This window comes from Aquarana catesbeiana, linkage group LG12, assembly GCF_042186555.1.
Source record: "Aquarana catesbeiana isolate 2022-GZ linkage group LG12, ASM4218655v1, whole genome shotgun sequence".
Lineage (NCBI taxonomy): Eukaryota > Metazoa > Chordata > Amphibia > Anura > Ranidae > Aquarana > Aquarana catesbeiana.
In genome coordinates this window covers 235,796,934-235,821,892 of record NC_133335.1, presented here as the reverse complement: position 1 = coordinate 235,821,892, position 24,959 = coordinate 235,796,934, and the positions used below count along the sequence as shown (strand labels likewise).

At 48.8% G+C, this 24,959-nt stretch overlaps 1 protein-coding gene across 1 annotated transcript in view; it reads right to left on the bottom strand.

Moving 5' to 3' along the window:
• Positions 1 to 24,959, bottom strand: part of LOC141113409 (uncharacterized) — a 242,645-nt gene that overhangs the window by 12,659 nt on the left and 205,027 nt on the right. The window contains exons 4-5 of the mRNA XM_073606467.1: positions 11,504 to 11,770; positions 9,644 to 9,868 (exon numbers count right to left, since the gene is read on the bottom strand). Coding sequence (XP_073462568.1) covers positions 9,644 to 9,868; positions 11,504 to 11,770 — 492 coding nt within the window. The remainder of the gene's footprint in view (positions 1 to 9,643; positions 9,869 to 11,503; positions 11,771 to 24,959) is intronic.

Below are 24,959 nucleotides of genomic sequence, written 5' to 3'. Positions count from 1 at the left end.
GCACAAAGTGCCACGCATGCTCAGAATAAATTAAGAGACGAAAGCTATTGGCTACTGCCCCGTTTATAGTCCCGACATACGTGTTTTACGTCACCGCGTTTAGAACGATCAGATTATCCGACAACTTTGTGTGACCGTGTGTATGCAAGACAAGTTTGAGCCAACATCCGTCGGAAAAAATCCATGGATTTTGTTGTCGGAATGTCCGATCAATGTCCGACCGTGTGTACGGAGCATTAGGCCCCTTTCACACTTATACGACTTCAAAGTCGTGCGATTTTAGCACGATTTCGCAGCTGCTATTTTGCCTCGATTTGGGAGCAGTACTACTTTGTAGGACTTTGCCACAACTTTGGCATTAACAAATGAAAACATACATGGTGTGAGGCTTGTGCTTACAAAGTCGTACTGAAATTGTGTCTATATTATTCAGGTACGATTTGCATGCTACTTGAGGGTTTAACATTGAGGTCTATGGAGTACAACTCGCATGGAAGTTGGACCAAAGTAGTGCAGGGAATACTTTGAAGTCGGCACAACTTAAAGTCCTGCCAATATGAATGGTAGTCTTAGAAAATCATGGAGAATGACTTGTCATGAGATTTTGCAGTACAAAATCATGGGACAAGTCATATAAGTGTGAAAGAAGCCTAAGGCCAAAGTTGTGGCAAAGTAGTACTGCTCCCAAATCGCAGCAAAATAGCGGCCTCGAAATCGCAGTAAAATCGCGCGACTTTGAAGTGGTATAAGTGTGAAAGGCGCCTAAAACTTTTTCTGACACTTGTTGTTTACAAGTTAAAATCAGTATTTTTTGCTAGAAAATTACTTAGAACCTCCAAACATTATATATTTATATATATATATATATATATATATATATATATATATATATATATATTTAGCAGAGACTCCGGAGAATAAAATGGCGGCCGTTGCAATATTTTATGTCACACAGTATTTGCGCAGTTGTCTTTTAAACCCAATTTTTGTGGAGAAAATACACTTCGCTTTTTGTTTGTATAATGTGAAAGATGATGGTATGCCGAGTAATTAGATACCTCACATGTTACGCTTTTAAAATTGCACACATTCGTGGAATGGTCGACAAACTACAGCCCAAGGACTGGTTGCTGACTGAAGTTGGGAGAAATGTGTGTTGCCTGGCTGTACAGGAATAGGGGGACCCAAAATCCGGCGGCCCTTTAGGGGATAGAAAGGCCCGTAACAACAGCATGTGATGCATAGTGGAGGGCATACATGACTGTGGTAACAGGGGAGTTAATAGAGTTGGGGGTTGGTATTAGGTAACCGAGGGGGAGGTATCAAGAAGGTTTTTATAGGGTGATCCCGCCCTGGGGGGAGGAACAGTTGGTGAAGAAAGTTCCTGGAAGAGCATGGCGGAGTTATATAGCCTGATGGAGTAGCTTAGGGATGAAGCCGCTGTTTGTGGGGCAGCATGGTTACAGGACACGATCGCAGCGGCCTTGCGGAGCGGTGAGTCTGCGGTACTGGGAAGATCGAGCGGCGCCAGAACTCGCCGGTCTCGTCCGCTGGAGAGGTTCTCCCCCGATCAGCGCTCGAGTGGTCAACGGCAGCCCGGGACTCCCACAGGTCCCGCGGCAGGCCCGCCACCTAAAAGAAAGGCCGGAGAAGAAGGAGGAAGATCGAGCGGGGACGTTGTACGGCAAGGCGGTCGGATAGACGGAACGGGAGCCGCGGTACGGCCCTATAGATCGGGAAGAGAGAGGAGTGCAAGCCCCGCCCCCAGGAGGAGTGAGTCGGCGATGCGAGGGAGAACACGTGCAGCGAGCCCCGGGCCTTCTGGTTCCACGGCAGGGGTCCACAGCAGGATCGAGAGGGGTCGGCCTGGCAGGGCATCCCATGGAACGGGCGGCAAGACTGAGGTGGTACACACAAGGCAAAAGGCAAGAAAGCGGGCGGATGTGACGCGCGGAGGCGGGGGCGTATGGCCACAGCCCCAGCGGCAACCTTGGCGGCCAGGTCGGGTGGGCCTTCATCTGAGGAGGAAGGAGACAGAGCAGGCAGGCTATAACAAGGTTGGCTGACTCAGCCAGGTGTGAGGTTTACGTGTGCTATGAGGGACCGCTAGGGTCGCATTTGAAACAAGAAGTGTGTGAGAAACTGTGGAAAGGTGAGTATGTGGAAATTTTTTCCCTGCTACCATTAAAAAAATTCAACCTGGATAGGGTAAAACCTGACGATTCGAAGAAAGAGAACGAAGAGAAGAGGAAGTACAGGAAGTACAGGTTAATCCCTAGAACATTTGCAAACTGGTTGCAGGCTTTTGCGATTATGGCAAGTGTATTTTTGTTACCAAGATGCTATTGGTGAGGCGTACAGGGTCTATGGGGGCACGGCGTGGTTGAGGTACGATGAGCAGTTCCGACAACGGAGGGCGATTAGGCCAGCCCTGCGTTGGGATCACAAGGACATCAGCCTGTGGATGAGATTGATGACGACGGCAAGGGCCCCCAATCAGTTTTTTCAAGGGGGGACCAGTGGACCTTCGACCCAGGGACATCCGGTTGGAAACAAAAAAGGACTTTGTTGGCAATACAACACCGAGACCTGCAGGTTTGGAGCCACATGTAAGTATAAACACGAGTGTTCAGGATGTGGGGGATCTCACCCGGGGTCAAGATGTTTTAAGCAAGGAAAGGGTCGACCTGGAGAAGCTGCAAACAAAAGGGAGGACTCCGGTGAGGGTGGAAAAGATGCGGCCATTTTTAGGTAGGTATCCAGACAGGAAAGCAGCACAATTGTTGGAGGAGGTTTCTCGGTGGGTTTTAGGATACCGTGCACATTGTCGGTTATCCCCCCAGTGTCGCCCAATTTAAGGTCAGCTATGCAACACCCGGAGGTAGTTTCGGAGAAACTGCGGAAGGAGGTTGCATTGGGACAGATGGGCGGTCCATTTCCGGTTGCACTGTTGGACAATTTGGTGGTGTCACCGCGGGGGGTGGTCCCAAAAAAGGAGCCAGGAAAAATCAGGCTAATTCATCATCTATCCTTCCCAAAAGGGGGGTCGGTTAATGATGCTAAAGAGCAGGGGGTGTGCTCCGTGACCTATACATCATTTGATGCGGCGGTGGGATGGGTTCGTCGGTACGGGAAAGGTGCTCTCATGGCAAAGGCGGACGTGGAATCAGCTTTCCGACTACTGCCAGTACACCCTGACAGTTTTCGGTTATTGGGGTGTCATTGGAACAACAAATTTTACGTTGACCAATGCTTACCAATGGGCTGCTCAATATCGTGCGCGATATTTGAGCAATTCAGCTCGTTTGTGGAATGGGTAGTCAGGGAGGTGTCGGGTGTGAATTCTATAATTCATTACCTGGATGATTTTCTCTGCATGGGCCCGGCTGCTTCGAGGATCTGCGCGGTGCTTCTGGCTACGTTGGAACACATCGCAGACAAATTTGGCATTCCATTGGCTGCGGACAAGACAGAGGGACCGTGTACGGTCATCACGTTCTTGGGCATTGTACTGGACATGGAGGCAATGGAATGCAGGTTGCCGGACGATAAACTGGAGGACCTGAAGAGGGAAATTGCGGGGCTCATGGGACTGCGTAAAGTGCAGCTAAGGACGTTACAATCGGTATTGGGCAAGCTTAACTTTGCATGCCGCATATTACCGATGGGGAGGGTTTTTAGTCGCAGGTTGGCGGCTAGCACGAGCAGCGTCAAATCGCTGAGACACTTCGTGCGATTGAGAGAAACACATACAAGGAGTGCCCTCCTGGAAGACGGAGTGCCCTCCCTGGAAGACGTGATGATGTCACAAAACGCGTAGGGCGGAGCCAGACGACGCGCTGACGTCACCCCCAAACAGTGTTGCTTCCTAAGAGGATGGGTTTGTCCGCGCTCCTGTGGCCAAGGAGCCGGACTTCAGGCCATTTTATCTTCATACGCTTTGTAAGTGTTCATTTATGTGTCTATTTTAAAATAAACTCTTTACGGTTTTACACTATGTGAGCCCCCCTTTTCTATTCTATGGTTATCCTTGCCATGAGTTCTGCTGGTGTGGCTGATGCTGTGACGATCTTTAGTGGATGCCGCTAGGAGTTCCCAGTGTTTGTTCCAAATTTGTCTGCTAGCTGTGATCCTCTGTGGTGGGGGGTCATGGCCATTTGGTAAGCAGTAACCCCTTTCATTGTTTCGGTGGTGGATCCTGCTCTATAGTCACGGAATAAGCAATAATCATCACCTGGACTTTTTCTATATTATTTGTGGGCTGTCTGGAGTTATTACCATCTACATTAAGTTTTCTCACCTTGATGGGACATTTTGGTGGATTACATTCAATTGTTATCTGCCTTTATCTGTGTTTGCACTTATTATTACAATTTGTTCAATTTGGTTGTATATTTCAATTGCACATGTATTAGCGCAACTCTCATATTTCTTATGTTTTCACATACAAGGAGGGCTGAGTTATTATGACGTGAAATGTGAAGCTGAAGTTTTGCAGTTGTGTTTGAGGAAATCAAAGACTGATCAATTGGGAAGAAGCAGAATTGTGCAGGTGTATCCAGTACTGGGATCGCAGTTGTGCCCGGTAGGGGCGGCTAGGGAATTTTTGAGGTTTCTTCCAGTGGGGCAGGGCCCCTTTTTGTGAATTTTTATCTAGATTCCAATTTGGGGCAGTTTTTAAAAAATGCATACGGGGGTTGGGGCTGACAGAGAAGGATTTCTCGTCACATTCGTTCCGGATAGGAGCAGCTACTGAAGCAACCAGGAATGGGCTGGGTGTGGAAACAGTGAAACGGATTGGTAGGTGGGAATCTAAGTGGTTTCAATCTTATGTGCGGCCCAATTTGGTGATAAGTTTGTAGGGGAAAAATTTGATATGTAATTGTAGGAGGGGTGCTGTGGTGAGTGAAAGGTGAATAACGGGGGTTTGTTTTTATAGTATGGTTTTCTGTGTTTTCTTCTATTTCAGGTTCGTTGCCCGGGATGGTCTGGATCATGGGCCCTTCCTATGTGTCATGGGGGGCATGGAGAGGGTACGCCCGTTATGAGGGTAGGCAATTGGGTTTTAGCAGGAGGGAAGCATATATCAAGTGGTTGATCCCGGGTATGTTGTGGGGTAGATTGGTGTCGGAGGTGCATCGTTATGCACAACGAGACAGGCCGCTGGACGTATTAGTAATACACGTAGGCGGCAATGATATTAGAGCCATGGTAGACCTAAAGCGTGACATCAAGTTTGATGTTTGGCAGTTGAAAGAAGCTTTTCCAAAGATGGTGATTGTCTGGTCGGACATGGTGGCTCGGACATCATGGAGGATGGCTAGGTCAGTCGACGGGGTCAACAGGGCACGTAAAAAAATAAATAGGGAAGTGAGCAAGTTTGTAGTTAATAACGATGGTCTGGCGGTTAGGCACCTTGAACTCGAGTTTGAGACGTGGAGGTATTTACAAGCGGATGGAGTGCACTTGAATGAGGTCGGGATAGATTTGTGGGCCTTGGGTCAACAAGATGTAATACAGAGAGCACTTTGGGTGTGGAGGGGCACCCAAGATTAAGGTATTATTCTTGGGTGCTGTGGCGGGCGTTGGTCTGGGCAAAAGAAGGTAGATGGCAAAAAGTAAGAGTCTTTTTGGGAGCTAGCGTTGATATGGCTCATAATGGTGGTTCTGAAGTGATAATGGGGCACTGCGGTCATTGCTAGTCTCTGAGCCAGCTTGTCGGCTTGAGGCCTATGTGATATATTTGATGGGACCGCAGTGCAAGTCTTGTTATGGACACAGAGGATTATTAAGATATTGCTCAGACCAAAGCTTGAGAATTAAGCAGGTTGTTTGTTTTTTGATGTTTTCTTTATGATAGATAATATTATATGTTAGATTTTATATTTAAGATTATTTGTTTAATAAATTAGGCCGCTACGGCCTTTTAATACTCCAATCTCGGTGTGGTTTGAGTTATTGGGGTAAGGGTATAAGTTGGGTGGTATAAGGGTTGGTAAATGACATCTGTTATCCGTCAGTCAAGAAAGGCCCGTAACAACAGCATGTAATGCATAGTGGAGGGCATACATGACTGTGGTAACAGGGGAGTTAATAGAGTTGGGGGTTGGTATTAGGTAACCGAGGGGGAGGTATCAAGAAGGGCTTTATAGGGTGATCCCGCCCTGGGGGGAGGAACAGTTGGTGAAGAAAGTTCCCGCCCACCCTCCCTTTATTGGTATAGTAGGGTTAGGAGGATATGGTTATGGTTTAATATTCAGAGGGGCGACGGTTGACGATATGTCGTGGCAGTGGCGGGCGTTGGTCTGGGCAAAAGAAGGTAGATGGCAAAAAGTAAGAGTCTTTTTGGGAGCTAGCGTTGATTTGGTTCATAATGATGGTTCCCGGTTAACGGAGGTTAGCCGGGAAGTGATAATGGGGCACTGCGGTCATTGCTAGTCTCTGAGCCAGCTTGTCGGCTTGAGGCCTATGTGATATATTTGATGGGACCGCAGTGCAAGTCTTGTTATGGACACAGAGGATTATTAAGATATTGCTCAGACCAACGCTTGAGAATTCACCAGGTTTTTTTAACAGATGTTGTTTGTTTTTTGATGTTTTCTTTATGATAGATAATATTATATGTTATATTTTATATTTAAAGCGGAGTTCCACACAAAAATGGAACTTCCGCTTTTCGGAACCCTCCCCCCCTCCGGTGTCACATTTGGCACCTTTCAGGGGGGAGGGGGGTGCAGATACCTGTCTAAGACAGGTATTTGCACCCACTTCTGGCATAGACTCCCATGGGAGTCTACGCCTCTTCCCGTCCCAACCGCGCTGTCTCCTAGGAAACACACAGCTCCCAGGAGAGAGCGGGGACCACTTGGGACGCGCAGCGCGACTCGCGCATGCGCAGTAGGGAACCGGGAAGTGAAGCCGCAACGCTTCACTTCCTGATTCCCTCACCTAGGATGGCGGCGGCAGCTGCTGAGAACCGAGCGGGTTCTCGGCGTCGCCTGCCGACATCGCTGGACCCTGGGACAGGTAAGTGGCCATTTATTAAAAGTCAGCAGCTGCAGTATTTGTAGCTGCTGGCTTTTAATATTTTTTTTTTTTTGGCGGTGTGGGTGAACCCCCGCTTTAATATTATTTGTTTAATAAATTAGGCCGCTATGGCCTTTTAATACTCCAATCTCTGTGTGGTTTGAGTTATTGGGGTAAGGATATAAGTTGGGTGGTATAAGGGTTGGTAAATGACATCTGTTATCAGTCAGTCAAGGGCTACACCTATACAAGAGAGTATTTGTCTCGAACTGAAATTTCTGCACCGCTTGTGTTTTAGAGAGAGAGAGAGAGAGAGAGAGAGAGAGGGAGCCCTTCTGTCCCATAGATAGCTGCCCAAATCTTGAGATAACTCTGGGGGTTATTTACAAAAGGCAAATCCACTTTGCACTACAAGTGCAAACTACAGGTGCAAATGGACTTGAAATTGCACTGAAAGTGCACTTGGAAGTGCAGTCACTGTACATCCGAGGGGGACATGCAAGGAAAATAAAAAACAGCATTTTAGCTTGCACATGATTGGATGATAAAATCAGCAGAGCTTCCCCTCATTTCAGATTTACCCCTCACATATACAGCAATTGCACTTCCAAGTGCACTTTCAGTACAATTTCAAGTGCACTTTGCACTTGTAGTTAGCACTTGTAGTGCAAAGTGGATTTGCCTTTCGTAAATAACCCCCTCTGTTTCCTATCACAGTGGTTCCCAACCTCCCCAGCATGAGGGACCGGCCTCGGTGACCAACACACCTCCACAGACTGGGTGGGGAGAGGGGGTGGCGGGTTGGTTTGGCTACGGGAGCTGGGGTGGTTTGCGTATGCTGTCTGTCACCTCGCAGGGGGGGGGCTGGGATGGTTTGCGTATGCTGCCTGTCACCTCAGGGGGGGCTGGGATGGTTTGCGTATGCTGTCTGTCACCTCGAGGGGGGGGCTGGGATGGTTTGCGTTCGCTGCCCATCACCTCAGGGGGAGCTGGGATGGTTTGCGTATGCTGTCTGTCACCTCGGGGGGGGGGGGGGCTGGGATGGTTTGCGTATGCTGTCTGTCACCTCGGGGGGGGGGCTGGGATGGTTTGCATATGCTGCCTATCACCTCGGGGGGGCTGGGATGGTTTGCGTATGCTGCCTGTCACCTCAGGGGGGGGGCTGGGATGGTTTGCGTATGCTGTCTGTCACCTCAGGGGGGGCTGGGATGGTTTGCGTATGCTGTCTGTCACCTCGGGGGGGGCAGGGATGGTTTGCGTATGCTGCCTATCACCTCGGGGAGGGGGGCTGGGATGGTTTGCGTATGCTGTCTGCCACCTCGGGGGGGGGGGCATGTGGAACTGTCACCTCCAGGCCGGCACGGCACTCCTCCCTCCCCTTCTTCTCCCTTTTCCTCTCCATAGGTGAGGTGACCACAGAGAGGGAAGGGAGTAGTGGTGCTGGGAGAAGGGGAGCGGGCACCCTCTGGCGGTGGGAGGGCGGCAGTGCAAGTTATGCTGGATCACTCGCCTGCTGCCAACCCACCACCATATGACCCGGCCCCCCCAACAAGCCCCTGTCCTATCAGACACAGGCTGTCCCAAAATGGCACCTGTTGTCCCTGTCAGAGGACACGATGGTTCCATGCCTGCCCTACAAAACAATTCCAATTAAAGTGATTCTAAAGACTCAAATTTTATCTTTTTTAAGTAACAAACTTACCTGTAATGGTTTTGCACAGAGCAGCCTCCCGATCCTCTTCTTCTGGGGTCCCCCCCGCTGGCGCTCCTGGCCCCTTTCCACCCGCCAAGTGCCCCACAGTAAGCCCACCACCAAAAGACACACAGAGCGTGGATCCCTCTTCACTGGCTGTGATTAACAGCAGCAGGAGCCAATGAATCCCGTTGCTGCTTCTCTGTCCAATGAGGAGAGAGAATGGAGACTGGGTTTTATTATTGTTTGCTACACAATCGAAATAAGACCGAAAATTTAAATAAAATAAAAATAAGTTTCTGTTATAAAATTTTGCAATTAATTAATTTTTCTCCTTCACTGATGTGCACTGATGAGGCTGCATAGATGGGTACTGATAGGCTGCACTGATGGGCACAGATGAGGTGGCACTGATGACGCTGCACTGATACTGTATGTGCCACTGATGGGCACTGATAGGCAGCACTGATGGGCACTGATAGGCAGTACTGATAGCGGTCGGCGATTTTGAAGCCCAGGAAGCAGGGACAGGGGATCGAAGGCTGCACTGGGGCAAGGCTGCACTGGGCAAGGCTGCACTGACAAGGCTGCACTGACAAGGCTGCACTGGGGAAGGCTGCACTGACATGGCTGCACTGGGGCAAGGCTGCACTGAGAAGGCTGCAATGATGGGCATTTAAATGTAAGTTTTTTTCCCTTCAACTTCCCTCCTAAAAGGTTTTTTTTCCTTAAAATTCCCTCCTAAATTGGGGTGCATGTTATACGCCGGTGCATGTTATATGCCGATAAATACGGTAAATAAATAAATCACCCCGCCAAGCTTATTTAACACTTCCTGAAATTGCATTATAATTTACAGAAATTTAGAATCCCCAATTTTAATTTAAATCATTTTTGTAAGGTCACTGGAGTGTGTTTACCTACCATTGGTGCATGGATATGGTTTTCGGCCGTCTTGGTTTAAGATCCAGGTAAAATCATTGTAGGTGCCATTAACTTCCAGTGTATTGGAGATTTTGTCATTGACAATCCAAATTGTGAAAAGTCTCGATGTTACTTTAAAGAACGTTAATGATCTGAAGCCACGATTGGACGGGGCCAAACACGATATGGTGGCGTACTTCCCAGCTTCATACCTCTTTGACGTTACTATAAGGGAATAAATAATTCCAAAATAGAGGGATCAATGGATTAACCACTTCAATACCGGGCACTTATACACCTTCCTGCCCAGACCAATTTTCAGCTTTCGGCGCTGTCGCACTTTAAATGACAATTTTACGGTCATGTAACGCTGCACCCAAACTATATTTTTATCATTTTGTTCCCACAAATAGAGCTTTCTTTTGGTGGTATTTGATCACCTCTGGGATTTTTATTTTCTGCTAAACAAATAAAAAAAAAACGAACATTTTGAAAATAAAAATGTTTTTTTTTGTTTCTGTTACAAAACTTTGTAAATAAGTAAGTTGAGTTTTCTCCTTCACTGATTGGCACTAATGGGGCTGCACTGACGGGCACTGATAAGGCGGCACTGATGGGCACCGATGAGGTGGCACCAATGAGGTGGCACTTATGAGGTGGCACTGATGGGCACTAATATGCGGCACTGATGAAGCACTGATAGGTGGCACTGATGGGCACTGATAGGTGGCACTAAAATGCAGCACTAATGGGTACACATAGATGGCACCGATGGGCACTGAAACGCAGCACAGATGGGCACTGATAGGTGGCATGGATGGGCACTGATAGGCAGCACAGATGGGCACTGATAGGTTGCACGGATGGGCACTGATAGGTGGCACGGATGGGCATGGATGGGCACTTATAGGTGGCACTGATGTACACTAATAGAAGGTACTGATGGATGCCAATCAGTGCCAAACAATATTGCCTGCCAATCAGTGATGCCCATTGTGGGCACTGATTGGCATCAATTGTGGGCACTGACTGGCATCCCTGGTGGTCTAGGGTGGCATACCTGGTGGTGACATCCCTGGTGCTCCTGGTGGTGTCCCCTGGTGGCCCAGTGTGGGCATCCTCGGGGGGGGGGCTGCACTGATAATCAATCAGCACAGACCCCCTCCCCCGTCAGAGGAGCAGCCAATCGGCTGATAGACGCGAGTGAGGAAAAGCCGATCGACCGCTCTTCCTGTGTACATCGTGATCAGCCGTGATTGGACACGGCTGATCACCTGGTAAAGAGTCTCCGTCAGAGACTCTTTACCTAGATCGGTGTTGTGGTGTGTCAGACTGACACACCGCAACAACGATCGCCGCGTCGCGCCCCCCCCCGGGGGGCGCACAGTGGCTTGATATCCTGGTGACGTCATATGACGTCCAGTCGGGGTATCGAAACCACTTTGCCGCCGTCATTTTACTGCGGCAGGCCGACACGATCCATCGTAGGGGGGGGGTTCCTGTTAGGCAGGCTGTATGGGGCCCCATGATTTTCAATGGTACCCCTTACTGGGGGCCAGGCCAAGATGTGGGGACTGAAGCTGCAGCCTCTGTTCATTTACCAGCAAACATGGTTGACCTATGTGGTGTGCGCCCCCTAATTTTGCTATTGTCAGTTCTCCCCTTGCTCTCATGGAACAATGCTAGTGCTTGGTGATTGCCCACTTAGGTCACATGGGGGGGGGACAGGAAAGGGTCCTCCTGTGTAAGCTCCAAATATGAATGCATCGCCGTAGCCTGTAATGTGCCATCACCGTGTCAAATCTTGAAAAATAACATGTATGTTATACAAATAACAAATAACGTGCATTAATATCTCACCTATATCAAGACAATGGTCAGGTCCCCTAAATAAATCTGGAACATTGAATTCTTCCCATCTGCATGAATAGCAGCCTTCGTCCTCCTTCACCAGATCAATCAGTATAATTTCGGCATTCAGAATGGTACCGGAAAGCCAGATACGACTTTTGTAATTGCTGTCTATCGAAAGTGACGCCATGTCCTTTTCTCCATCTGATAAATATATTTTGTTACCTGTGCTCTCCGGGCCACGGCAACTGCGGATGTCTGATCTTTCAGAGTTTGCTTTCCAATGAAGAAGAAAAACGAGAGTGGGAGTATTAGGTAAGTGATGCATAAAATCTGTAAAGTTTTCGGGAAGATAAAAACAAGTCGAGATGCCCAATTCCCTGCTATACCACTTAGATCCCCCACCCCCGAGCTTCCAGATTACTGATGAGCACTGACAGGTTGCACTGATGGGCACTGAAAGGCAGCACTGATGGGCACTGACAGGCAACACTGATGGGCACTGAAAGGCAGCACTGATGAGCACTAACAGGCAGCACTGTTGGGCACTGAAAGGCAGCACTGATGAGCACTGACAGGCAGCACTGATGGGCACTGACAGGTAGCATTGATAGGCACTGAAAGGCAGCACTGATGGGCACTAACAGGCAGCACTGATGAGCACTGACAGGTTGCACTGATGGGCACTGAAAGGCAGCACTGATGGGCACTGACAGGCAACACTGATGGGCACTGAAAGGCAGAACTGATGAGCACTAACAGGCAGCACTGTTGGGCACTGAAAGGCAGCACTGATAAGCACTGACAGGCAGCACTGATGGGCACTGACAGGTAGCATTGATAGGCACTGATAGGTGACACTGATGGACACAAATAGGCAGCACTGATAGACACTGACAGGCATCACTGATGGGCACTTACAAGCAGCACTGATGGGCACTGTAAGGCATTACTGATGAGCACTGAAAGGCAGCACTGATAGGCACTGACAGGCAACACTGATGGGCACTGAAAGGCAGCACTGATGGGCAGTGAAAGGCAGCACTGATGAGCACTGACAGGCAGCACTGTTGGGCACTGAAAGGCAGCACTGATGGGCACTGACAGGCAGCACTAATGAGCACTGACAGGTTGCACTGATGGGCACTGAAAGGCAGCACTAATGGGCACTGACAGGCAACACTGATGGGCACTGAAAGGCAGCACTGATGAGCACTAACAGGCAGCACTGTTGGGCACTGAAAGGCAGCACTGATGAGCACTGACAGGCAGCACTGATGGGCACTGACAGGTTGCACTGATGGGAACTGAAAGGCAGCACTGATGGGCGCTGACAGGCAGCACTGATGAGCACTGACAGGTTGCACTGATGGGCACTGAAATGCAGCACTGATGGGGACTGACAGGCAGCACTCATGGGCACTGAAAGGCAGCACTGATGAGCACTAACAGGCAGCATTGTTGGGCACTGAAAGGCAGCACTGATGAGCACTGACAGGCAGCACTGATGGGCACTGACAGGTAGCATTGATAGGCACTGAAAGGCAGCACTGATGGGCACTAACAGGCAGCACTGATGAGCACTGACAGGTTGCACTGATGGGCACTGAAAGGCAGCACTGATGGGCACTGACAGGCAACACTGATGGGCACTGAAAGGCAGCACTGATGAGCACTAACAGGCAGCACTGTTGGGCACTGAAAGGCAGCACTGATAAGCACTGACAGGCAGCACTGATGGGCACTGACAGGTAGCATTGATAGGCACTGATAGGTGACACTGATGGACACAAATAGGCAGCACTGATAGACACTGACAGGCATCACTGATGGGCACTTACAAGCAGCACTGATGGGCACTGTAAGGCATTACTGATGAGCACTGAAAGGCAGCACTGATAGGCACTGACAGGCAACACTGATGGGCACTGAAAGGCAGCACTGATGGGCAGTGAAAGGCAGCACTGATGAGCACTGACAGGCAGCACTGTTGGGCACTGAAAGGCAGCACTGATGGGCACTGACAGGTTGCACTGATGGGCACTGAAAGGCAGCACTAATGGGCACTGACAGGCAACACTGATGGGCACTGAAAGGCAGCACTGATGAGCACTAACAGGCAGCACTGTTGGGCACTGAAAGGCAGCACTGATGAGCACTGACAGGCAGCACTGATGGGCACTGACAGGTTGCACTGATGGGAACTGAAAGGCAGCACTGATGGGCACTGACAGGCAGCACTGATGAGCACTGACAGGTTGCACTGATGGGCACTGAAAGGCAGCACTGATGGGGACTGACAGGCAGCACTCATGGGCACTGAAAAGCAGGACTGATGGGCACTAACAGGCAGCACTGATGAGCACTGACAGGTTGCACTGATGGGAACTGAAAGGCAGCACTGATGGGCACTGACAGGCAACACTGATGGGCACTGAAAGGCAGCACCGATGGGCACTGACAGGCAACACTGATGGGCACTGAAAGGCAGCACTGATGAGCACTAACAGGCAGCAATGTTGGGCACTGAAAGGCAGCACTTATGAGCACTGACAGGCAGCACTGATGGGCACTGACAGGTAGCATTGATAGGCACTGAAAGGCAGCACTGATGGGGACTGACAGGCAGCACTCATGGGCACTGAAAGGCAGCACTGATGGGCACTGACAGGCAGCACTGATGAGCACTGACAGGCAGCACTCATGGGCACTGAAAGGCAGCACTGATGGGCACTAACAGGCAGCACTGATGAGCACTGACAGGTTGCACTGATGGGCACTGAAAGGCAGCACTGATGGGCACTGACAGGCAACACTGATGGGCACTGAAAGGCAGCACTGATGAGCACTAACAGGCAGCACTGTTGGGCACTGAAAGGCAGCACTGATGAGCACTTACAGGCAGCACTGATGGGCACTGACAGGTAGCATTGATAGGCACTGATAGGTGACACTAATGGACACTAATAGGCAGCACTGATAGACACTGACAGGCATCACTGATGGGCACTTACAGGCAGCACTGATGGGCCCTGAAAGGCATTACTGATGAGCACTGAAAGGCAGCACTGATAGGCACTGACAGGCAACACTGATGGGCACTGAAAGGCAGCACTGATGGGCACTGAAAGGCAGCACTGATGAGCACTAACAGGCAGCACTGTTGGGCACTGAAAGGCAGCACTGATGAGCACTGACAGGCAGCACTGATGGGCACTGACAGGTAGCATTGATAGGCACTGAAAGGCAGCACTGATGGGGACTGACAGGCAGCACTCATGGGCACTGAAAGGCAGCACTGATGGGCACTAACAGGCAGCACTGATGAGCACTGACAGGTTGCACTGATGGGAACTAAAAGGCAGCACTGATGGGCACTGACAGGCAACACTGATGGGCACTGAAAGGCAGCACCGATGGGCACTGACATGCAACACTGATGGGCACTGAAAGGCAGCACTGATGAGCACTAACAGGCAGCAATGTTGGGCACTGAAAGGCAGCACTTATGAGCACTGACAGGCAGCACTGATGGGCACTGACAGGTAGCATTGATAGGCACTGAAAGGCAGCACTGATGGGGACTGACAGGCAGCACTCATGGGCACTGAAAGGCAGCACTGATGGGCACTGACAGGCAGCACTGATGAGCACTGACAGGCAGCACTCATGGGCACTGAAAGGCAGCACTGATGGGCACTAACAGGCAGCACTGATGAGCACTGACAGGTTGCACTGATGGGCACTGAAAGGCAGCACTGATGGGCACTGACAGGCAACACTGATGGGCACTGAAAGGCAGCACTGATGAGCACTAACAGGCAGCACTGTTGGGCACTGAAAGGCAGCACTGATGAGCACTTACAGGCAGCACTGATGGGCACTGACAGGTAGCATCGATAGGCACTGATAGGTGACACTAATGGACACTAATAGGCAGCACTGATAGACACTGACAGGCATCACTGATGGGCACTTACAGGCAGCACTGATGGGCCCTGAAAGGCATTACTGATGAGCACTGAAAGGCAGCACTGATAGGCACTGACAGGCAACACTGATGGGCACTGAAAGGCAGCACTGATGGGCACTGAAAGGCAGCACTGATGAGCACTAACAGGCAGCACTGTTGGGCACTGAAAGGCAGCACTGATGAGCACTGACAGGCAGCACTGATGGGCACTGACAGGTAGCATTGATAGGCACTGAAAGGCAGCATTGATGGGGACTGACAGGCAGCACTCATGGGCACTGAAAGGCAGCACTGATGGGCACTAACAGGCAGCACTGATGAGCACTGACAGGTTGCACTGATGGGAACTAAAAGGCAGCACTGATGGGCACTGACAGGCAACACTGATGGGCACTGAAAGGCAGCACCGATGGGCACTGACATGCAACACTGATGGGCACTGAAAGGCAGCACTGATGAGCACTAACAGGCAGCAATGTTGGGCACTGAAAGGCAGCACTTATGAGCACTGACAGGCAGCACTGATGGGCACTGACAGGTAGCATTGATAGGCACTGAAAGGCAGCACTGATGGGGACTGACAGGCAGCACTCATGGGCACTGAAAGGCAGCACTGATGGGCACTGACAGGCAGCACTGATGAGCACTGACAGGCAGCACTCATGGGCACTGAAAGGCAGCACTGATGGGCACTAACAGGCAGCACTGATGAGCATTGACAGGTTGCACTGATGGGCACTGAAAGGCAGCACTGATGGGCACTGACAGGCAACACTGATGGGCACTGAAAGGCAGCACTGATGAGCACTAACAGGCAGCACTGTTGGGCACTGAAAGGCAGCACTGATAAGCACTGACAGGCAGCACTGATGGGCACTGACAGGTAGCATTGATAGGCACTGATAGGTGACACTGATGGACACTAATAGGCAGCACTGATAGACACTGACAGGCATCACTGATGGGCACTTACAAGCAGCACTGATGGGCACTGAAAGGCATTACTGATGAGCACTGAAAGGCAGCACTGATAGGCACTGACAGGCAACACTGATGGGCACTGAAAGGCAGCACTGATGGGCAGTGAAAGGCAGCACTGATGGGCAGTGAAAGGCAGCACTGATGAGCACTGACAGGCAGAACTGTTGGGCACTGAAAGGCAGCACTGATGGGCACTGACAGGCAGCACTAATGAGCACTGACAGGTTGCACTGATGGGCACTGAAAGGCAGCACTGATGGGCACTGACAGGTAGCATTGATAGGCACTGAAAGGCAGCACTGATGAGCACTGACAGGTTGCACTGATGGGAACTAAAAGGCAGCACTGATGGGCACTGACAGGCAACACTGATGGGCACTGAAAGGCAGCACCGATGGGCACTGACATGCAACACTGATGGGCACTGAAAGGCAGCACTGATGAGCACTAACAGGCAGCAATGTTGGGCACTGAAAGGCAGCACTTATGAGCACTGACAGGCAGCACTGATGGGCACTGACAGGTAGCATTGATAGGCACTGAAAGGCAGCACTGATGGGGACTGACAGGCAGCACTCATGGGCACTGAAAGGCAGCACTGATGGGCACTGACAGGCAGCACTGATGAGCACTGACAGGCAGCACTCATGGGCACTGAAAGGCAGCACTGATGGGCACTAACAGGCAGCACTGATGAGCATTGACAGGTTGCACTGATGGGCACTGAAAGGCAGCACTGATGGGCACTGACAGGCAACACTGATGGGCACTGAAAGGCAGCACTGATGAGCACTAACAGGCAGCACTGTTGGGCACTGAAAGGCAGCACTGATGGGCACTGACAGGTAGCATTGATAGGCACTGATAGGTGACACTGATGGACACTAATAGGCAGCACTGATAGACACTGACAGGCATCACTGATGGGCACTTACAAGCAGCACTGATGGGCACTGAAAGGCATTACTGATGAGCACTGAAAGGCAGCACTGATAGGCACTGACAGGCAACACTGACGGGCACTGAAAGGCAGCACTGATGGGCAGTGAAAGGCAGCACTGATGAGCACTGACAGGCAGCACTGTTGGGCACTGAAAGGCAGCACTGATGGGCACTGACAGGCAGCACTAATGAGCACTGACAGGTTGCACTGATGGGCACTGAAAGGCAGCACTGATGGGCACTGACAGGCAACACTGATGGGCACTGAAAGGCAGCACTGATGAGCACTAACAGGCAGCACTGTTGAGCACTGACAGGCAGCACTGATGGGCACTGACAGGTAGCATTGATAGGCACTGATAGGTGACACTGATGGACACTAATAGGCAGCACTGATAGACACTGACAGGCATCACTGATGGGCACTTACAAGCAGCACTGATGGGCACTGAAAGGCATTACTGATGAGCACTGAAAGGCAGCACTGATAGGCACTGACAGGCAACACTGATGGGCACTGAAAGGCAGCACTGATGGGCAGTGAAAGGCAGCACTGATGAGCACTGACAGGCAGCACTGTTGGGCACTGAAAGGCAGCACTGATGGGCACTGACAGGCAGCACTAATGAGCACTGACAGGTTGCACTGATGGGCACTGAAAGGCAGCACTGATGGGCACTGACAGGTAGCATTGATAGGCACTGAAAGGCAGCACTGATGGGGACTGACAGGCAGCACTGATGGGCACTGAAAGGCAGCACTGATGGGCACTGACAGGCAGCACTGATGAGCACTGACAGGTTGCACTGATGGGAACTGAAAGGCAGCACTGATGGGCACTGACAGGCAACACTGATGGGCACTGAAAGGCAGCACTGATGAGCACTAACAGGCAGCACTGTTGGGCACTGACAGGTAGCATTGATAGGCACTGAAAGGCAGCACTGATGGGGACTGACAGGCAGCACTCATGGGCACTGAAAGGCAGCACTGATGGGCACTGACAGGCAGCACTGATGAGCACTGACAGGCAGCACTGATGGGCACTGACAGGCAGCACTGATGGGGCTGCACTGATTATCAGGCCACTGATGATCAGTAAAAGTAATGTCTGGGTCTTGACTCCCTGGCCTATCGGGTCTCAGAACCCGCTTCCTGATTGGCCGGGAGTTGAATCAGGAAGACAATAGCGAATATTAATTAATATTAACATTAATTCGCTATTGTCACACAACTGGGAGGGCTCAAGGGGCAGTGCTCTACGCCCCCAGGCCCACCCATTTTTTAAGCTAATTAGAGCCTCAGGCTCTAATCATGTGCTTCAAAAAAATAAAATCTAATTGAAATCCATGCATCTGGCCCCCTGTATCGAGATTAGGGGTCGGGCGCATGGATTAAGGGGCGGCGCCCCTACACCCCGACGACCCCGTATGGACGGGCCACCACTGCTTAAATCTGGTGAGTGCATTTCCTAAAGGGAGAAGGCGGCACCTGATCACGTTGGTGGTGGATTAAAGATGTATTAATTCCATATCACTATTCACTTGTGGAGGAACCATTTTTTTGTTTTTCATTTTTTCTCATGGTCTATTCTTTATATATGTATTTTTTAAACATAGATTATGTTTTTTTTTTATTGATTGAGCACTATTTTTATATAGAGTAAATGGTGTTTTGTGTAATTATTAGTGTACACTTGTATTATTAACACATTATTTGATATTAATGATTTAACTTTTTTTTTTTTTTTTTTTTTTAGCTTTGCTCATTAATATTTATACACCTTTAACATATATTTACACATTTCAGATTAAAAAAGTGCAAAATTAAAAAACAAAAAAAACCCATTTATTTATTTTGTAAATGACTTTTCAATGCTTTGTACCATCGATAAATGGTAACGGCGACTACTAAAAAAAAAAAAACAGTATCAGTACTTGTAGTCGTTGTAAAAAATAAATAAATCACCACTCCAAGCTTATTTAACACTTCCTGAAATTGCATTATAATTTACAGAAATTTTGAATCCCCAATTTTAATTTTAATCATTTTTGTAAGGTCACTGGAGTGTGTTTACCTACCATTGGTGCATGGATATTTTTCTCGGCCGTCTTCGTTTAAGATCCAGGTAAAATCATTGTAGGTGCCATAAACGTCCAGTGTATTGGAGAGGGTGTCATTGACAATCCAAATTGTGAAAAGTCTCGATGTTCCTTTATAGAACGATAATTCTCTGAAGTCACGATTGGACGGGGCCAAACAAGTTATGGTGGCGTACTTCCCAGCTTCATAGTTCTCTGACATTGCTATAAGGGAATAAATAATTCCAAAATAGAGGGATCAATAGATTAACCACTTCAATACCGGGCACTTATACACCTTCTTGCCCAGGCCAATTTTCAGCTTTCGGCGCTGTCGCACTTTAAATGACAATTTTACGGTCATGTAACGCTGCACCCAAACTAAATTTTTATCATTTTGTTCCCACAAATAGAGCTTTCTTTTGGTGGTATTTGATCACCTCTGGGATTTTTATTTTCTGCTAAACAAATAAAAAAACGAACATTTTGAACATAAAAATGTTTTTTTTTTGTTTCTGTTACAAAACTTTGTAAATGAGTAAGTTTTCTCCTTCACTGATTGGCACTGATGGGGCTGCACTGACGGGCACTGATAAGGCGGCACTGATGGGCACCGATGAGGTGGCACCAATGAGGTGGCACTTATGAGGTGGCACTGATGGGCACTAATATGCGGCACTGATGAAGCACTGATAGGTGGCACTGATGGGCATTGATAGGTGGCACTAATATGCAGCACTAATAGGTACACATAGGTGGCACTGATGGGCACTGAAAGGCAGCACAGATGGGCACTGATAGGTGGCATGGATGGGCACTGATAGGCAGCACAGATGGGCACTGATAGGTTGCACGGATGGGCACTGATAGGTGGCACGGATGGGCATTAATGGGCACTTATAAGTGGCACTGATATACACTAATAGAAGGTACTGATGGATGCCAATCAGTGCCAAACAATATTGCCTGCCAATCAGTGATGCCCATTGTGGGCACTTATTGGCATCAATTGTGTGAACTGACTGGCATCCCTGGTGGTCTAGGGTGGCATACCTGGTGGTGACATCCCTGGTGCTCCTGGTGGTGTCCCTGGCGGTCCAGTGTGGGCATCCTTGGGGGGGGCTGCACTGATAATCAATCAGCACATACCCCCCCCCCCGTCAGAGGAGCAGCCAATCGGCTGATAGACACGAGTGAGGAAAAGCCAATCGACCGCTCTTCCTGTGTACATCGTGATCAGCCGTGATTGGACACGGCTGATTACATGGTAAAGAGTCTCCGTCAGAGACTCGTTACCTAGATCGGTGTTGTGGTGTGTCAAACTGACACACCGCAACAACGATCGCCGCGTCGCCCCCCCCCCCCCGGGCGCACAGTGGCTTGATACCCTGGTGACGTCATATGACGTCCAGTCAGGGTATTGAAACCACTTTGCTGCCATCATTTTACTGCGGCAGGTCGGCACGATCCATCCTAGCTATACGTCGGCTCGCGGGATTGGGATAGCAGGTGCACCTGCTGCATAGTGGGGGTGCCGATGCTCGTGGCCGACGGTCGCGAAGACCGTGGGCCATGAGCCATCGCGGGCACGAGAGACAGAACAGGGACAAGTGTGTGTAAACACACACTTCCCTGTTCCGTTCTGAGAGGAGTGACAGATCGTGTGTTCCTATTAGCTGGGAACCACGATCCGTCACTTCTTCTAGTCAGTCCCCTCCCCCTTCAGTTAGAACACACACTAGGGAACACACTTAACCCCTTGATCGCCCCCTAGTGTTAACTCTTCCCTGTCAGTGACATTTTTACAGTAATCAATGCATTTTTATAGCACTGATCGCTGTATAAAATGCCAATGCTCCCAAAAATGTGTCAAAAATGTCTGACGTGTCCGCCGTAATGTCGCAGTCCCGGTAAAAATCGCAGATCGCAGCCATTAATTAGTAGGCTAATCAGATCCCGCCTATAAATTGGCCCTAGTATGTGTTTATGTGTATGTGTTTGTAAGCACATCGGGACCCTACGGGGTAAAGGAGAGCGCTATATCAAGATGCAACTCAACTCATCTCATTACTAGTAAAAAATAATATTAATAAAAATGCTATAAATCTATCCCCTATTTTGTAAACGCTATAACTTTTGCGCAAACCAATCAATATACGCTTATTGGGAATTTTTTTTTTTTTTTTACCAAAAATATGTAGAAGAATACATATCGGCCTAAACTGAGAAAAAAATGCTTTTTTAAAAAAAAATGGGGATATTTATTATAGCAAAAAGTACAAAATATTGTGTTTCTTTTTGCAAAATTGTCGCTCTTTTTTTTTTTTTTTAGCGCAAAAAATAAAAACCGCAAAGGTGATTAAATACCACCAAAAGAAAGCTCTATTTGTGGGAAAAAAAGGACATCAATTTTGTTTGGGAGCCACGTCGCACGACCACGCAATTGTCGGTTGAAGCGACGCAGTGCCGAATCGCAAAGAATGGCCCGGTCATTCAGCAGCCAAATCTTCCGGGGCTGAAATAGTTAAGGTACTTCAGTTTCATTTATCACACTGCACTAGGGCCACTAGATCCTAGGAAATAAACTTATCAGGCATATTTTGTTTTTTTTTACGAAGCTGTGCAACATTTTATAAATGGAGCATCAAATACAGCCAACGCATTTTTCAGTTTAGGGCCTCCCACTTCCCTCCTGTCAGGATGCATCCATCAACAGACAGCCTCGTTCTCCCAGAAGACTCCTAAGGCACAGAAGAATGCACATTCCTGTTGCACACAGAAACCGGGCTATGGCGCGTAGATGTGCGCATGCGCAAACGGGAGCGCAAACAGAAGCCGTCGCGCATACTCGTGCGTGATCGCATGCGCCGGCACGCACCCGCGTTGGCGCCAAGCGAATCTACTTAAGTCCAGCCAGTACCTGGCCCGGTGCTGCTTTGTCTGCAGCTCCTGAGTATCCAGTCTCCTGTGAACCTGTATCCTGATCCCCCGCTATCTACCTGGCTTGTCTTGAACCTCCCCTTGAACTCTGCCTGTACCGACCTCGGCTTGTCCAGTGACCAACCTTTCCGTCTTCTCCCCCCAGCACCTGCACTGCTGATATGGCTTGACCCAGCTTGTTTCCCCGACCACGATCCTGCCTGCACCCAGTATCCAATTTGGCCTGCCGTGTATGACCCTGCCTGTCTGACCTCGCTTTTTGCTGCTGTCATCCGCACCTGCTGCCACCTGTTGGTCCGCTGTTGAAGCTTCCCTGTGTCTCCTCCAGCACGATCGGGATCAGCCGTCCTGCTGCCACCAAGGACTTTCTGGCACCCGTGCGACTCTGTACCCCGGTGCCTTCTGTTTGCTCTACTAGGGGCCCTGAGTCAGAGTGGTAAGGGAGGCCTTGCTCGTCCATTCAGGCTCTTCTACCAGGTACGTGATACCCCCTACTTTCTCAGGGCTTGAGCACAAACCTATGTTAGGTCCTGATAAAGATGGCAGTTCAATGAGCCTTTAAGATTTTACGGTCTTTACCAAGCCCTAACATACTGTAGGTCTAGAGATCCAATTATAGCGAGAGAGACTTCACCGCACAGGCATGGATTCAAGCCAGGTGTGAACAAGATGATTGCCTCCAAGAAGAAAGAGCCCCAGGTGCTGGCTAATGCTAAGCCAAGCAGGAAGTATACGAAAAAATCCGGACAGCCGCACACCGAGAAAAATGCAAGTGTCTTTATTATAAAATCAGGATCATGTAGCATACGGGACACTGTAGCGAAAAAGTAGACAAAACAGCTAATGCGTTTCGCACTTATACTTACGTGCGAAACGCGTTAGCTGTTTTGTCTGTACTTTTTCGCTGCAGTGTCCTGTATGCTCGATTATCCTGATTTTATAATAAAGACACTTACATTTTTTTCCCGGTGTGCGGCTGTCCGGATTTTTTCGTATACTTCATACTGTAGGTCTCCTATTGCCTCTCATCATGATTCTAATATAACATCCACTGCTCAGAGAGAGGCCTCCCCCCCCGAAATGTGTTGGCTGCATTTTATGCTCTTAACCAATAAACATTTGAAAAAGATCTTTAAGTGATGTGAATTTTTTGTACTAGGCAATCCTCAATACCCACCCTAGGGAGAATTTATAGGGAAAATATACAAAAAATGTGCTTACTTGTATCAAGAAAGATGATAAAACTGAGACAAAGAAAAATCTGTGAACTCGGGGGAGATGGCATTTCTTCAAGCTGTGGACAATAAAAATAAAGTTACTATAAAAATAGGTATATATATATATATATATATATATATATATATATATATATATATATATATATATATATATATATATATATATATATATATATATATATATATATATATATATATATAAAATATAAAAATAGGTACTGGATTCATGTTAGGCCACTACTGTTGATTTTTTAACCACTTAAGGACCGAGCCTCTTTTTTAGATGTGTTGTTTACAAACAGTTTTTATTTCCTAGAAAATTACTTAGAACCCCCCAAACATTATACATTTTTTTTTCTAACACCCTAGAGAATAAAATGACGGTCGTTGCAATACTTTCTGTCACACCGTATTTGCACGGCGGTCTCACAAGCGCACTTAAAAATACAAATGGAATTCATAGGCATTGACAGATGTCAATTGATTTCAGTTATATCAACTCAATGGGAGGAGAACCTGGGACTCAAATCAGCGACCCTTTTCGGGGGGGGGGGGAGGTTGGGCACTACAGGTCACATAGTTACAGTAAATCACTCCAAGGAAAATGTGAAGAATTCAGTAATCAACATATATGAAAAATACTTCTTGATAGTGAGAATCAAAAAAAAAAGGTGAATCACGCAGGTGCGCCTCCACCATACGGTTTGAGATGGGCGCTTACCCGAAGCAGTGGACTCCAAGTTATAAGACCCCTTTCACACTGAGCCGCCCCGTCAGTGGTAAAGTGGCACTATTTTAAGCGCCGCTTCACCGTCGTTTTAGCAGCACTATTCAGCTGCTAGCAGGGGTGGTTTAAAACCCCCGCTAGCGGCCGAAAAGGGCTTAAATCCGCCCGCAAAACGCCGTATAGCAGCATCGCTCCATTGTTTTCAATGGGCAGGGAGGCACTTTAGGAGCGGTGAGTTCACCGCTCCTAATGCGCTCCAAAGAAGCTGCTGGCAGGACTTTTTCTGACGCCCTGCCAGCGCACCGCTCCAGTGTGACAGCCCTCAGCTTTCACACTGGAGTGAATGGAGCCGCTGTTTCAGGGCGCTTTGCAGGCGCTATTTTTAACGCTATAGCGCCTGCAAACTGCCTCAGTGTGAAAGGGTGAAAGGGGTCTTATGCCGCGTACACACGATAGGATTTTCCGACAACAAATGTTGGATGTGAGCTTGTTGTCGGAAAGTCCGACCATGTGTAGGCTCCATAGAACCTTTGTTGTCGGAATTTCCGACAAAAAATGTTTGAGAGCAGGTTCTCAAATTTTC